The 16,985-nt window shown below is 36.7% G+C and overlaps 1 protein-coding gene across 2 annotated transcripts in view; it reads left to right on the forward strand.

The window, feature by feature from the left end:
• The window catches only part of LOC126343774 (protein furry), a 1,073,323-nt gene that overhangs the window by 91,980 nt on the left and 964,358 nt on the right, over positions 1-16,985 (forward strand). For both annotated transcript variants that reach the window (XM_050001966.1, XM_050001967.1), the window contains exon 18: positions 4,951-5,127. In XM_050001966.1, coding sequence (XP_049857923.1) covers positions 4,951-5,127 — 177 coding nt within the window. The remainder of the gene's footprint in view (positions 1-4,950; positions 5,128-16,985) is intronic.

Genomic DNA, 16,985 nt, shown 5'->3' on the forward strand with positions numbered 1-16,985 from the left:
CATCAGATGTTAAAGTTTACCATTTATGATGAGTGCTTTGTTGACAGAAGTAATATGTCATGATTATCTTTCCATTTTAAAATGGTTATTTGGTTAGTCCTTTCTTATTCTCCTTTGCAGTAACATATTTTACTTTTTCGGTTCTACTTTTTGTGGAGTTCCCCGTTGATTTGAATGTAATGTTCTTAGTAAATGCATATTTTTATTGATTCATTTGGCCACCATTTCTGTAGTTGTTGGTATACAGCATGTGTCCCTTACAGAGTAAACTTCTATAAAGAGAGATTACAATTTCAGTGGTAGAGTATTTTCATTTTCCAAAGTTTTCCCAGTATATACGTGAATGGCACACATGTAACCAGAGCCGCAGCACAATACAAATATTAAAATATTTTCATTCCATGTTTGTGGCATTTTTGTTTTAAATCTTGTCCAAATATAGTGTGACCATGAAATGGAATCAGAGCTGCGTCGGTACATATATCTTCTGATGAAATGTATGTTTTAAAATTTATATCCAAAGCGTTTATAAGTGGTTGTATTTTGGACAAATTTTTGGAACCGTTAGTCTTTTTGCTATTTGCAAAATGTATCTCTCCCAGTAATATTTCATATAGGTTTCTGTACATGTTTTTTTTGCAGAATTCTTTGCATATGTGCAGGAGCATGGGCTGATATAACTATAAGGATGGTAATCTGATTATCCCATCCATAGAATTAGCCCAAAAAATTATTTTATTTCATTTTTGTTTTTCACTGTCCATTTTCCCAAGTGCTGGTAGAATCCACCTCCTCATTACTGCAATGCATGTAAGTTTGTTTGTTAAGCAATTTCTTCAAACAGTTTTTTCCAGAACATTTAGTTCATCGCTGGTTTGTATTGGTACATTTGATATTATATTCAAATTTTTAATTTTAATCCCAGGGCAGGTAAAAAGTATAAACTTTGATTGATCACCTCTTGGATCATGCTGTTCTTCAACATTCACCTCCTCTTCCCCTGATGACGAGAACACAACCCTCAGCAACATTTTTTGGCACAAATAATTTAACCACCATCTCTTGTACTGTCATTTTCATGTTTACGTATTTAAATAGAGACAGGTGGTTGTCTACACCAGACCAAGGACTTCCGAGAACTGACTGAGTATAAATGTCAAACAGTTCCACAGTGTTCTACTGTTATGTCGTAATGTACACAGATCTCAGGCAACAAGCTAATTTCTATGAAATCCTATCTAGTGGGCTAAATGGTAACCATGAGAAAACAGACTTGCCATGCAACACAGTGAATGAATGTCAATAAGCATTTCATTTTAAATCTAATTATCTTCTACCATGATAAGAAACATAGGCCCTAATATATTTACTCACCTGCATTGAGTAAGTGTTGATATTGGAGGTCAGCTTGGCATTGCTGTACCACAGTACCATTGGACTAATGTGAGTTTTCTCATGGCTTCATGTAGCAGTCAACATGTTAAATGTCTTGGCGTAACTTTGCAAAGTGATATGAAATTGAATGAGCATTGCAAAGTGATATGAAATAGAATGAGCATGAATGGTTGGTAGCAGAGAAGGTGAATGGTCAACTTCGATTTATTGGGAGAATATTAGGAAAGTATAGCTTATCTATAAAGATGCGCATGTATAGAACACTAGTGTGATCCATTCGTGAGTACTACTCAAGTTTTTGGGACCACCACCAAGTTGGATTCCATGTAGATATTATGGAGCCACTTTGATAGCTCAAATGGAAAACTCTGGAGGGAAGACGATGTTCTTTTCGTGAAATGCTATTAAGAAAATTTAGAGAACTGGCATTTGCACTGACAGCAGAACATTTCTACTCCCACCGTTGTGTGTCTTTCGTAAGGACCATGAAGACAAGTTAAGGGCTTGTGCAAAGGCATACAGTCAGTCATTTTCCCCATGCTCCATTTGCAGAACAGGAAAGGGTATGACTAGTAGTGGTACAAGACAACTTCCACCATTCACTATATGGTGGCAAAAAAAAACTTAGCACTAATTATGGGATAGTGGTATCTTGGGAACAGAAATCTGGTAATTAAGATTATGGAAATAGAACAGTACTTAAATGGAGGCAACAAGAGCACTTTTCATGTACACAGTGAGAGGTTAAAACTGTTGACAAAATAATTACACTGGAAAAGAACAAACAAACAAATATGGGAACATGAAATAACAATGTAAAGAATACACTAGGAGTAAGTGGAGGAGGAAGAAATACTGGCACTACACCTGTGAGAAGCAGTCTAACTAGTGGATTGATCTGATCCATAGTGATAAGTGATCTCAAATGGAACGGGTGGGAAGGACATGAAAGAAGAAAAGGAAAAGGGGTAGATGGAACAGGATGATAGGAGGTAATAATATGGTGACAGATGTGATTCCACAGAGGTGGATAAAAGCAATGTGAGGCAGTGTGTTGTTTCCCCTTCTTGTGTTTGTAAGGCGACTTGACTGTAACACCATGAGTAAGGAACACAGTGTGGCAGATCTGTCAGTCTAATGTGGTCTGAGTTATTTCTTATCGTTGTTCTTCAAATATGGTTGCCTTTTCTTTTGTTTTCATGCTCTGGCTACTCCGTACCATGGCAGTGCGTGAATTTATTCTTCTTGACTTCGTCTCCAGGCAGGGTAATGCTATAAGAGTGTGTTTCCCTATTTCCAGCTACTGAATGATGAGCACATCTTCAGTGATAATCTGCTTAATTGCTTCAACTATTTACACCAGTGGTGAAAACAGATCCAGTTATCAATAACTCATAACTTCAAATACATTATTCAATATGTCTGATCACATTAAGCTCAACTTAAGTTCTAAGTAGATCAAACAATAGAAAATCCAGAAATCCAGGATGGAATGTAATGATATTATGAAAAGGAAAGTGGCCACTCACCCTATAGCAAAGATATTGAGTGGCAGATAGGCATAATGAAAAGATGTCACAAATAAAAGCATTCAGCCAAGAAGGCCTTTGTGAAAAATAGACTACAGTCACAAACACACACTCATACAAACACAACTTGCACACACAGAACTTCAGTCTGAGGCAACTGAGACTCAATTGTTTTGATACTGCAGTCATTCGTGTGTGAGTTCCATTTGCATGAGTGTGTGTTTGTGTGTGCATCTGTAGTCTACTTTTCACAAAGGCCTTACTGGCCGAAAGCTTTTATTTGTGACATCTTTTTGTTATGCCCATCTGCCACGCAGCATCTTTGCTATATGGTGAGTGGCAACTTTTCTTATAATGCAGCACTTACTCAGGAAAACAGCTGGTGACAGGAGGGCATGGAGGCAGGATAGATGGTGACCACTCATAAGACAGGAAAAAGGGATAAATAGAGCTCATAATAAGAGTCCAAGATGAAATAGCGAGGTAAAAAAAAGTAGACTGAGGGATCAAGTGATGTATGATGAAACAAAGAGTATCATGAGGGAACTGGTGCTAGTGGAAACTGAGTATGCTGACTGTCTGCAAAACTGTATTATCCCTCAGATTTCTAAATTAGAGGCTTCTGCATTGTCTGTGTCAGTAGTTTCTAGATTTCAGGATGTGATGATAGATATTAATAATTTTGACTTGGTGTTTCCCCTCCAACTGCAGCAGACTTCAGTGGGTGGTCTGGAAAGAGGGCACATAAACTTGCTCATCAGTCACAGAATTGTGCTTGTTCAGTTAACAGCTTTCGGAGTTTACCATCTTACCTACAGGTCATCTGATGATGTACAGCATAGTAGTATACAAAACATCAGTTAGGAATAATGATAATGATAATGAATCCATTTTGTCTCCTGTTCACTTGTCTTGTTTTGCTTGGGTGAATGATGTACCATTTCCCCTACTATCTATATTTATTTCTCTCAGCTTTTTGGGTAATTTGGTTAATTACTAACATATGATTTAGCTCATTTGTGAAAATAGTTGTTTAACACAATGAGGTTACAAGTGGGCATACTTGAAATAATCCCATCTTGTTTAGTAGCTTGAATTTCATTTTTACAACTGTATAAAGCAGTAGATTTTGCAGTTTTGTTTGACTGTGAAGTTCATTTAATAATTTACTGCACAGTAAGAATTTGATATTACTGTGCAGAAAAAAAGATTTAAAATGATCAGTGCCATCTAAAATTTTTTTGTGATGTTTCTTTCATTAACTTGTAAAATAACTTTCATCATATTCTGACAATGGGAAGCCCTGGATGGAATAACAACAATATAGAAAGGCTAGATTTATACTCACCACATAGACAGCACACTGAGTTAAAGACAGGTACAATGAAAAAAACTGCTAAAGATTAAGCTGTTGGACTAATTCCTTCTTCTGAAATAGAAAACACACATACAGTCACAAAAGCACAACTCGCACACACATGGCCACTGACTCCAGATGCTGGAGCCCGAGTCCAATACTCAGCGGTTCCATCGAAATCCGAGCAACGCGTTCCTGTGTACTGGGCCTCAGATCAGGTAGAGGCCAATACAACCAATTATCTTCAGAGCTGTTGAACCCGTGCACCAGTATCCTAGACAGGGGCTATTAGTAGGTGCTAGCACAGAGGTAAATATATCCCGATTTTTTTGACAAGGTATTATCATCCTTGCCACATCACTCTGAAAATTGTTGCTCAAAATTAACATCATTTACTTTCATAAACCACAAGTAAGATCTTCTTCATGAAAAAATTCAGAATGTACACTGAATACCACTAATGAATCGAAACTTGCATTCAAGATAGCTAAGATGTTGACCTATCACCGCATTCAAGGACACAAAATGTTGCCACTTGAGGAGTTATACTGTCAGCCTCATTGTTTTATTTGCAAATATTGCTTATCAACATTTTCAAAGTTAATTTGTGTCCCATTCTAATTATGATTGCATGATTCTGTGTTGATGTACACTATTTTGTTTTTATAGGCCTGTTAATGATAACCGTGCATCTCTACTTCGTGGATCGGCAACAGTAAAAAAACCTGTGAATGAAAGAGATATGTACATGCATTTATGGAAGAATTATGTGACATTTGCTTTCCGCGTTGTTCCTCCTGTGCCAAGTCCTATTGTCAGATGTGCATCTCCAGATCTAAGCCTGAGGTAAGTAAAATTATTTGCATCTAGCCATGTTTTAATATTGCCATACATTGTAAAATGGAAGTTGGCATAAATATGAGTATGAACTGTGGACCTTGCTGTTGGTGGGGAGGCTTGTGTGCCTCAACGATACAGATAGCCGTATTGTAGGTGCAACCACAACGGAGGGATATCTGTTGAGAGGCCAGACAAATGTGTGGTTCCTGAAGAGGGGTAGCAGCCTTATCAGTAGTTGCAGGGACAAGAGTCTGGATGATTGACATCAACCAAAACGGCCTTGCTGTGGTGCTGCTGCTGCGAACAGCTGAAACCAAGCGAAAACTACAACTGTAATTTTTCCTGAGGGCTTGCAGCTTTACTGTATGGTTAAATATGATGGCATTCTCTTGGGTGAAATATTCTGGAGGTGAAACAGTCCCCCATTTGGAGCTCCAGGCGGGGACTACTCAGGATGACGTCATTATCAGGAGTGTCAGATCCCTTCTTCGGTCAGATAGGTTAGAAAATATAAAAAGGAAAATGGATAGGTTAACATTAGATATAGTTGTGACTGTGAAGTTCATTGGCAGGAGCAACAAGGCTTCTGGTCAGGTGAATAAAGGGTCATAAATACAAAATCATATAACAGTAATGCAGAGGTGGGTTTAATAATGAATAAAAAAATAGGAACGATGATAAGCTACTACAAACAGCGTACTGAATGCATTATTGTAACCAAGATAGACACGAAGCCCATGTGTACCACAGTAGTACAAGTTTATATGCCAACTAGCTGCGCAGATGACGAAGAGATTGAAGAAATGTTTGATGCGATGAAAGACATTATTCAGATATTTAAGGGAGACAAAAATTTAGTAGTCATGGAGGATTCGAATACAATTGTAGGAAAGGGAAGAGAATGAAAAGTAGCTGCTGAATATGGACTGGGGTTAAAGAATGAAAGGAGAAGCCGCCTGGTAGACTTTTGCACTTTTGCACTTTTGCACAGAGCATAACTTAATCATAGCTATCACTTGGTTTAAGAATCATGAAAGGAGGTTGTGTACATGGAAGAGAGCTAGAGACAGTGGAAGTTTTCAGACAGATTATATAATGTTAAGAGAGAGATTTAGGAATCGGGTTTTAAATTGTAAGACATTTCCAAGGACAGATGTGGACTCTGACCACAATTTATTGGTTATGAACTGTAGTTGAAAACTGAAGAAACCGCAAAAAGGTGGGAATTTAAGGAGATGGGACCTGGATAAACTGAAAGAACCAGAAGTTGTAGAGAGTTTCAGAGAGAGCATTAGGGAACAACTGACCAGAACAGGGGAAAGAAATAGAGTAGAAGAAGAATGGGAAGCTTTGAGAGATGAAATAGTCAAGGCAGCAGAGGATTGAGTAGGTAAAAAGACAAGGGCTAGTAAAAATCCTTAGGTAACAGTAGAGATATTGAATTTAATTAATGAAAGGAGAAAATATAAAAATGCAAGTGAAAAGGAATACAAACATCTCAAAAATGAGAGTGATAGGAAGTGCAAAATGGCTAAGCAGGGATAGCTAGAGGACAAATGTAAGGATGTAGAAGCATATACCAGTAGGGATAAGACAGATACTACCTGCAGGAAAATTAAAGAGACCTTTGGAGAAAAGAGAAACGCCTGTATGAATATCAAGAGCTCAGATGTAAAACCTGTTCTAAGAAAAGAAGGGAAAGCAGAAAGTTGGAAGGAGTGTATAGAGGGTCTAGACAAGGACTATGTACTTGAGGGCAATATTGCGAAAATGAAAGAGTACATAAATGAAGATGAGAGGGGAGATATGATGCTGCGTGAAGAATTTGACATAGCACTGAAAGACCTAAGTCAAAACAAGGCCCCAGGAGTAGACAACATTCCATTAGAGCTACTGATAGCCTTGGGAGAGCCAGCCATGACAGAAATCTTCGGTCTGGTGAGCAAGATGTATGAGGTAGGTGAAATACCCTCATACTTCAAGAAGAATATAATAATTCCAATCCTAAAGAAAGCAGGTACTGACTGGTGTGACAATTATCGAACTTTTAGTTTAATAAGTCATGGTTGCAAAATACTAACATGAATTTATTACATACAAATGGAAAAAACTGGTAGAAGCTGACCTCGGGGAAGATTGGATTCCATAGTAATTCTGGAACACACGAGGCAATACTGACCCTATGACTTACCTTAGAAGATATGTTACAGATAGGCAAACCTACATTTCTATTATTTGTAGATTTAGAGAAAGCTTTTGACAATGTTGACTGAAATACCCTCTTTCAAATTCGGAAGGTGGCAGGTGCAAAATATAGGGAGTGAAAGGCTACTTACAATTTGTACAGAAACCAGACGGCAGTTATATGAGTCAAGGGACATGAAAGGGAAGCAGTGGTTGAGAAGGGAGTAAGGCAGGGTTGTAGCCTATCCCTGACGTTATTCAGTCTGTGTATTGAGCAAGCAGCAAAGGAAACAAAAGAATAATTTGGAGTAGAAATTAAAAGCCATGGAGAATAAATAAAAACTTTGAGGTTTGCCAATGACATTGTAATTCTGTCAGAGACAGCAAAAGACCTGGAAGAGCAGCTGAATAGAATGGACAGTGTCTTGAAAGGAGGTTATAAGATGAACATCAACAAAAGCAAAACAAGGATAATGGAATGTAGTCAAATTAAATGAGGTGATTCTGGGGATATTAGATTAGAAAATGAGACACTTAAAGTAGTAAATGAGTTTTGCTATTTGGGGAGTAACATAACAGATGCTGGTAGAAGTAGAGTGGATATATAAAATGTAGACTGCCTGTGGCAAGGAAAGTGTTTCTGAAGAATACAATTTTGTCAACATTGAGTATAGATTAAAGTGTCAGGGTGTCTTTTGTGAAAGTATTTTCATGGTGTGCCATGTACAGAAGTGAAACATGGATGATAAGCAGTTTAGACAAGAAAAGAATAGAAACTTTCGAAATTTAGTACTACAGAAAAATGCTGAAGTTCAGATGGGTAGATCACTTAACTAATGAGAAGGTACTGAATAGAATTGGGGAGAAGAGGAATTTGTGGCACAACTTGACTAGAAGAAGGGATCGGTTGGTAGGACACCTTCTGAGGCATCAAGGGATCACCAATTTAGTACTGGAGGGAAGTGCAAAGGGTAAGAATCAAAGAGGGAGACCAAGAGATGAATACAGTTACCAGATTCAGAAGGATGTAGGCTGCATTAGTTATTCATAGATGAAGAGGCTTGCACAGGATAGAGTAGCATGGAGAGCTGTATCAAAGCAGTCTCTGGACTGAAAACACCGAAAACAAGAGGGAAAATGGAAAAGTTTGCACATACAGGGGATTACTTTTTAAAAAAAATACCTTGAGCTTAAGAATTCTCAAAGCAATGAAAAAAAAGTGGACTTAATGAGAATAATTGCTTGTGATTGAGTAGGGTTAGGGATTTTTATACTGAACTGAAATATAATTGCATTTTATCCATGATGAATGTGTGTGTGTGTGTGTGTGTGTGTGTGTGTGTGTGTGTGTGTGTGTGTTTGGTGAAGCTTACTTTCACTTCTTTGTTTCTTTTCTTTGAAGGCAGCTTCACTTGCCTTTTCTGAAACATCAATCTATTTCCATCTCCAGTAGCGATCTTATGGTGTAGCAAAGAATCAAAACCTATAAACAAAAGAGAAGAAATCAGGACAACATTCAACAGCAATGTTATAAATACACATTTATAGGAGTGGAAAATTCAGAACAGGGTAAAAACAATATGAAAAGGATAGACTGGTAGTCGTTACGTAAATGAGGCATTGAGAGGCAGAGAGGTACAGTGAAAAAATACTGCTAGATATTATCTAAATCCTTCATCACATCTAGACAAAACATAATACACACACACACACACACACACACACACACACACACACAAGTGCAATCACATGGCCAATTCCACCTCCGGGCAGTAATGCCCAACCCTTAACACCCTTTGATGACAGTGTCTCATGGCTGCTGTGTGTGTGTGTGTGTGTGTGTGTGTGAGAGAGAGAGAGAGAGAGAGAGAGAGAGAGAGAGTTTGGTTTTGTTTTGTTTTGCCTAGTCTAACCTGATAAATGACTTAGCTAGTAATATCTAGCAGTCTTTTTTTCATTGTGCCTGTCTGCCACACAACACCTACTGTATATGACGAGTTACAATCTATTCTTTTCATATTGTGGTTATATGTGTAGTATATTTTTCACAATCTTGTTACACATTTTTGTCGCTATTTTCCAGTGATCACTCTTTCGTGACAACTTAATGCATTTTTAGGTTAATAAAGTTTTAGTTATCATAAGCATTAGCTGACTTTTAGTTGATTGTCTGTTGTAGATCCCCCCATGAAGAACCTTTTAAGAATGTGGAATGAGGTAAAAGTTATGTTCGCAAAGTATAACGGCTGTTTGAAATTTTTTATAAATAACATTAAATTAAGTAGTATAAAGTACTGACACCGACTCAGGCGAAATCTGTTGCAGTAAGTTTAACGGGGAAGTTTCTACATCAGAAAAAGCTGGTACTTTCTCAGTTACATTAAACTGCAGCTATTTATTATCCATTGCTGTTTAACATCTGCATTACTGCATAGCTATTTGTCATATACTGACACTTCTGTGTATGCTGTAAGAACAGCGGTCTTTTTACTGTGAACGTTACTCTACTGACCACCTGTATAGCTAAATGGTTAACATTGCTGCCGTTGGTGTGGAGGGAGACAGATTTGATCCCTTGTCCCTTCTCAGATGTTTCTGGAACAGGAAGTTGGGTTCCACTCAGCCTCATGAGGTCATATGAGAAGCTGCTTGAATAAAGAAGCTGTAGCATCATCAGGATTTGTCTGGTGGCAATAACGCCTGTAGTGATCATGTATCCCAGAATCATAGTTCCCTCCTTGTTCTTCAGTCGGCAGAGGCTGTAGGCCCAATATGTGAATGTTATTTACATTATGTTACTACTGCTCCTAACGGGAACCTGTAATCCATGAATCGAGACGATGAGATGTTTATAGGAGGAATAGCAAGCAAGGTTATTTTAAATTTTCTTTTGAATTTATAGGGATTCTCAATTTCTTATTTTCTGTGCAACAGACTGTGGAAGATCTTTGCGTCAAAATATAAAATACCATTTTCTGTACCCTAGACAAGGAGATGAAATCTGCATCGGTACTATTTTTTGATCTTTTATTGTGCTTCTATATACAACACTTCATCTGAAACTGATTTTCATTATTAGCAACAAATGCCATTAAAGGGTAAGTATGCCTGAAAGTGAATGTAAGGATTCCAATACCTCACTTTTGCTGAATGAATATTTTCTTTGCTTTAGCTGCATTGACCCTAGAAGGTAATTCTAAAAGTCAAAGGGATGTAAAATATTCAAAATAAGTCAGCAATCTGGTCTTAGTCACCACATTGAGACAAAATCAAACAATGTTAAGTCCAGGATGGAATAACAACAAAATGGAAAACACATTGAGAGATATTTCCAAGTGCAAAGCATGCCAGACTTAGTGTCTTGGTTATTTTGTCTGTTTGTTGATTATATCCCAACTAGAATCAAAAGAGTTTTAGATGTGACATTTCATTTAGTATATGATGATTAACATTTGGTTTTGGTAGGACTGGTGATCTTTGTTTATTTGAAAGTGGATAATATGAGTGTTTGTAAAGGTAAATCTTAAGCTGTTTGCTGTGAGCCAGTTGTAATCCTGTTAAGCCGTCATCTAGACTGTCCCTGAGCTGTTTTGGTTTGGGTTCTTTATCAGTGTGCTTGGCATCAGCACACACTTCAGTTTTTGAATAGTTCATTAAAGTCACTTGTAGCTTATTTATATGGATTAGGAGCAACAACACAACAAGAAACAGAATCGAACCTCATGTGTCTCCATCAAGAGTTCAGTTTTATTCCTGTGGTGTCATTTTCTAATGTGGCCTTTTGCTTCTTGTTGTACAGCCAATACTCAATCCATGCAAGAGGGATGCCACTAAAGCAATAATATTTTTTTCACAACTAGGGTTTTATATACTACACTAGTGAAGGTGGTGGGTGATTCGGAATGTATCAACAGAATACTTTTTGGTGTTAAACCATGCCAGGACTTAATTTGTGGGATAATGTATGGTGTTTTCTTTAGAAAATTCTTAACAAATGCTAAACTTGGGGCAGTTCACAATTTACACTGTGCAAAATGAACCAATTTTCTGTTGTAGGCCACTGTCTCTAAAAAGATTTCAAAAGCATGGACTGGGTAACAGGAGTTTGAATTTATAGGTTATTTTCTTGTCTCTCTTTCGGTACTTAGGTATCATTATTTTTTATTCAGACCTGTTAAGGGTTATCCCTTGTACCATTGACTCACGAAAAAACTTCATTGTTCCTATGAAATCAACATAAGATTTTGATATTCTGTGAGAAGCACTGTCACAAACAGGATGATTACCATCCTTAGCAACATAATGATTTTTTTGAAATCTCCTTCAGGTTTAAATATCTGCAGCTAATGTCTGTCAGCGGTGTATACAATGCGTCTCATAGTAAATCTGGTGCATTTGTATCTGGTTGTTTTTTCACTGGTTAAGTCTTTGCAGTGACTGTGAGGAAGTAATCACTGAATGTGATGACCAACAGTTTCAGCTTTTATCCACGAAATGGATATCATTTGGTTTTCTGTTTTTCATTATTTGTTGTTTGGTAATTTTCCATTTCATTTTGGTTAATGCTTGACATGTTTTAGTTTTTGTGTACAGTACACACATTTTAATTTTTTGATAACAGCCTAGAGTAAGAGGTACTTTAATTCCATTTAATTCCAACTTTTGTTAGCTACTTACCTTCTGAAGTAGATGAGTCTTTCTCTTCTTGGCAGCGAATCCCTTCACCACACATGCTATTCGCTCATTGTCTCTGCTCCTGTCAAATAGTAATCATTATTATTTTGAACAAAAACAGGATAGGAAGTGATCAAGGAAAATATTTAAGAAAGCTTTAAATTTTTGATTTACATTTTTTGCTTTACGAATCTCTTCCGACCGTTCTTCCCTTAAGTTTTTCTTTGAACTCCACGCCAGAGTTATTGGTCCATCACCATCCCTCCACCCCCACTCAGTTTATGCATTGTATGGACCTCATAAATAATTACTTCTGGTTTTTCCAGTAATTTTTCATTTGATCAGAGTGCTGTTGTTGCCATACATCTGACCACTTTGCTCCAGTTTTCTTTTTTAAGATGGAAATGAAAATCTAAGTCCTTCTTTCGAAACCTCTCTCTGCTCAGAATTACATGTTCTTCGGTCTTCATCTCTTTCAAACACTTCTGATTTTTGGTGCTACTTGCACCAGGATGTTGACATGTTCAAAAATTCCTTTTCAGAACCTGTTTTCATTCGCCTGAACCATATATCCATAAAACAATGTTTTCTGTTTTCTCATTGTTACATTTAGATGTAGTGATCATCATTACTCCTGTTCCTGTATTTGTGTTGTGTTTTATTTGTCCCAGTATATTTCTTCAGATTGCCCTCTGCTCCTTTCCATGTTTTCTGTTTCTCCTGTCTTAACTACATCCAGGCTGCATATAAGCATTTCGGTTTTATTACTCTTACCTTTATTTAACTGAAAGTCCATTTCCACCTTCCTTGCTCTGAGTCTATTAGCTTCTCTGTCACATTCTTTCATCTGCATTACTTCACCAAGATATTTAAATTTATTGATACTCTTAATTTTTCTGTAACAAAGTTCATGAAATGTAGAATGTTTTATATATGCCATGTATTATAATTTTGCTTAAAATGTTTTAAAACGTCTTTTTCCCTGCAGTTATTTTCAAAATGTTGATTGTTATTGCTGCCATTACTATGTCTTCAGATGGTGTTTCAAGACAGTCAGTAAGAGATAGACATTGAATTGTAAGATCCTTGTTTTTGTAGCCAAGTTGCATCTTGTCATTTGCCCCATTCTTTCTGAGTTTTTGTTCCCATTATTGGATCTTTTCAAGAACACGGTGGAAAGAAATAGGGGGTAGACCTCTCTTTGCCTAACACTCATTCACACGTCAAACACTTCAGGTACCTCTACTAAAAATTATCTTTAGTTTTTGTATTTATAAGTATATACCAAATTACATTCCTTGTTGTATCATCCACACAAAACTCTTCCAATATTTGGAACAAAGATGTTATGTCAACACAGTCATATGCCTTTTGACGTCCACAAATACAGTAACATACGGCATGCATTTTACTATTCTGTCTTGGACAATGAGCTTGAGACCCAAGATCTGCTTCAGAACTTTAAAAAAAAGGATCTTGGATGTAACTGGTAAGAGTGATACACGCTGTAGTTGTGGACAAGAGTTTTATCTCCTTTCCTATGTGAAGGATAAATTAAGGTGCACTTCCAATCATCTGAAATTTCTTTCTTTAGCCGTATATTCTGCACTACTTGTTTTAACATCTGCAGTAGGTTTCCTTTGCCTGGTTTCTGTAATTATGCACCTGCTACTTTGTTGTTTTTTATTTATTGAATGGTTTCTAAAAGTTCCTCCTTATCTGGTGGATTTTATACAAGAAGTTCACTTTCTATGTTGAGGTGGGAAGTCTCTCTTTTGGTTCATCACAGTATAATAATTTCATGAAATATTTAATTAATAATTCACAATTTTCTTTGTTTGGGAATGCTAACTTTCCATTTCTTTTCAAAAGCAGAGATGGGGTTGTATGTAGAAAACATTTTTGTTGGAAAATGTTACAAAATAGTGACACTGCAGCAATTCTCCTGAGGCATGTTGAATTTGAGGTGAATAGCAGCACGCAATATTACTGGTCCCTATTTGAATCTGGAAAAAAAGAGAAAAAACAAACATCTATGTAATCCACATGAGTGTACCTAATGAACAATGTGGAGGATTTTAAGTTAACTGAATTTTGTGTAATTGACAAGCATTTGAATGAAGTCATTCAGTTTTCACCAAAAAAGGACAGTCATTTATTAATAACTATTGTTTAAAATAACTAATAGAAAATCTCTTAGTGGTTCACTTCAAGGTTAAATTTTCAGATAAAAAGATTGAAAATTGTTCGAGTTATGTTGTATGCTGTTTTGAAATATCATATTCTGAGAAAAATGCATTTGAAGTCTTGAAATGTGTTAAAGACATGAACAAATTGAAAAATTCTACTTTTAGAAACTCTTACCACTGGCCTGTCATACTGTTGCCACTGCAATTTAAATCATATCCACTAGTTTATCACAGAACAATTGAAATATCAGTCATGACAATTCCATGAACACACAAAACTTTACAATTCTGTTTAGCCATATTCCAAGAAGGCATCTTGCTAGGATGGTTGATTTCATATATGTTCGATATAAACTTACTACTTGGTGTAACAGCTTCTGGGCAGTGGGGACAAGTGATAATTATTGTGGAGGTTAAGCCTTGAAAACTTCATTCTTGCAACATGATGTCTGCATTGCACGTTTTACATTTCATATGTTGAAAAATAACAGAGAAAATGACAAGAAAATTTATAATCCTACAGCTCAGTCCATAATTCGCATCCAAATCCTGGTCACTGTCTTTCAGTTTCTTAGCAGAGGCAATGACTCCTTTCGAACTGCTCTTGGCCTCATATCTATTCCTTGGACACTTTAATGACATACTGCTTTGATGTCTTTTTGGATGCAATGTTTTTGTACATTTTCTGCCTGAGTACACTTTCTTACCACACCTCCTCACTTGAATGACAAAACTATATAATATAAGATCACAAATACACTATCAAAAGTTGATACTACTCAGAAAAATCAACATTCGAAGTGAAAGAATAGTCTTTTGTAAACATACAGATGCTTGCTGATGCCAAGCTAATGTGTTATTAAGTTTTTGAAAACAGCCACAAGTCACTCTTATAATTTTTTATTTACCAGTTTTACTCCTCAACAACTACAGAATTTTAAGAACATACAATTTAAAGTTGGCCAACAGCACTAAAGATTGTGTTTAAAGTTGGCTGACAGCACAGATTAAATGTAATCTTTGCTCCTGTCAGTGTCATCATTTGCTTCAGTAAACAGACAGTTTAATCTTTAGTTATGTCAGCCAACTTCAAACTGTATATTCTGATGATGTTGTTCTTCATTTGAAGAGTGAAACAAGTAAATAAAAAATACTAAGTGTGACTTATGGCTGTTTCCAAAAACTCGGGTTTAACAGTTGCTTCACCTGCAAATGATGCCTGCTCTTGCTAATGTATCATTGTTGTGGAAATGCTTTTGACTACACCCAGACCCAACATGTGTATCGAGCTGGTGCAAGTAGGCTGTTTCGTGACATGTGAGGCACTAAAGGAGCAGCTCAGAATTCCACAGAACAGTTTTTCCCCAGGGAATCAGTGTTTTGTCCCATATTTTAGAAGGTTTGAAACAATTTTAAGCCAATTAAGAAACAGATTTTTTGAAAATGCTACAGTGGTAAAATGAATTTTCCTTCTAGTGTGAATACCACCCTTGACAGGGCTGCTTGTGTTTTGTTAGAGCTTCCTAATATTCTTTGTTTCACCATCTATGTTTGTTATTTATTCTTATTGAAGCTGTTTTGCCAGCAATCTTTATCATCCTGTCTTCCATCCCTTTCCATGTTTGAGTATATCAATGTGTCGGGGTTTTAAATGGAATCGTTTGTGTGTTGTCATTGGTTAAGTTCAGGCACATCTCATGGTGGGGGTGGCTACAAAATTTATCAATTGGAGCTAATCTTGACCTCTGGCTATGCTACAGAACAGTCTGTCATCACAACCAATATTTTAGAGGGGCAGGGGGGAATATCATACTCTAGCCAAACGTTTACATACTGTAGCTTCTTTCTGTTTCGTAAGGAACTACTAAATAGCATCAAAGGCTGACTCCAAGGTAAAAATCTATAGGTAGTTCATTTATCCTCCAACGTCACATTTCCAAACAGTTTACTACAACAGATGCGTTTTGGAGAGATCTTTGATGCACTGCATACTTAATTTTCTTGGTATTTTCATTTCTAAATTTCTGATGTTTAATGTTTTCTGCACTTGAACTGTGGCATTTGTGCCTTTTCTTGACAAAAAAGGGATGTTGTCATGATGTCACAGGTCTTGTGCTGTGAGTGGCTGAAAGAGCAACCCAAGCAACAGTGCATTACAAAAATATGCAGTTTAAGTGATATAGCACACACAATCCCTCAACTGCATTCTGAACATTGCTCTGTTAAAATTTTGTGTATACTCTTGCCTGTTCTCATTTTTGATTCATGTTTACATTGGGTGTGAGTGCACCAGTTCTCTTTACTTTCATCCTAACCGCATATTCCAAAATTTTACCTGATAATTGCACATATTGTGTTGTTTCTGAACTCATATATGCTGCTAGTATTCGCAAGAAATCAAAACTCACTAAACTCAGGGATATAAAGAAACTTGCTAATAACATATGTTACCCACAGTCAGCAAGCAAGGACACTAAGTTAACTGGATATATTTCTTGCATGGGTTATATTTTGCACACTTTTTCCTGAAATAATTCATGAAATTCTCACTAGGTGGCTTCTGTAAGTCTTTCCACATTCTCATGGATTTCTATATATGGCAGGGTTAAAGTCCCAAATCATATCTGATAGAGCCAAGTTATGTCTTAATCTTGGAAGGCAGACAGAACCCAGTCTTAATGTTAAAACTCCTCAGAATATTTCCAATCTCAAACACTACATCCCCAGCATAAGCAATAAAGATGACAGAGCTATACTCCTCTTTGTGCACCTCTTGGGATGGTCCAAATTCCATATACCAATAAATCTGCTTCTCAG

This window comes from Schistocerca gregaria, chromosome 1 (genome assembly GCF_023897955.1).
Source record: "Schistocerca gregaria isolate iqSchGreg1 chromosome 1, iqSchGreg1.2, whole genome shotgun sequence".
NCBI lineage: Eukaryota > Metazoa > Arthropoda > Insecta > Orthoptera > Acrididae > Schistocerca > Schistocerca gregaria.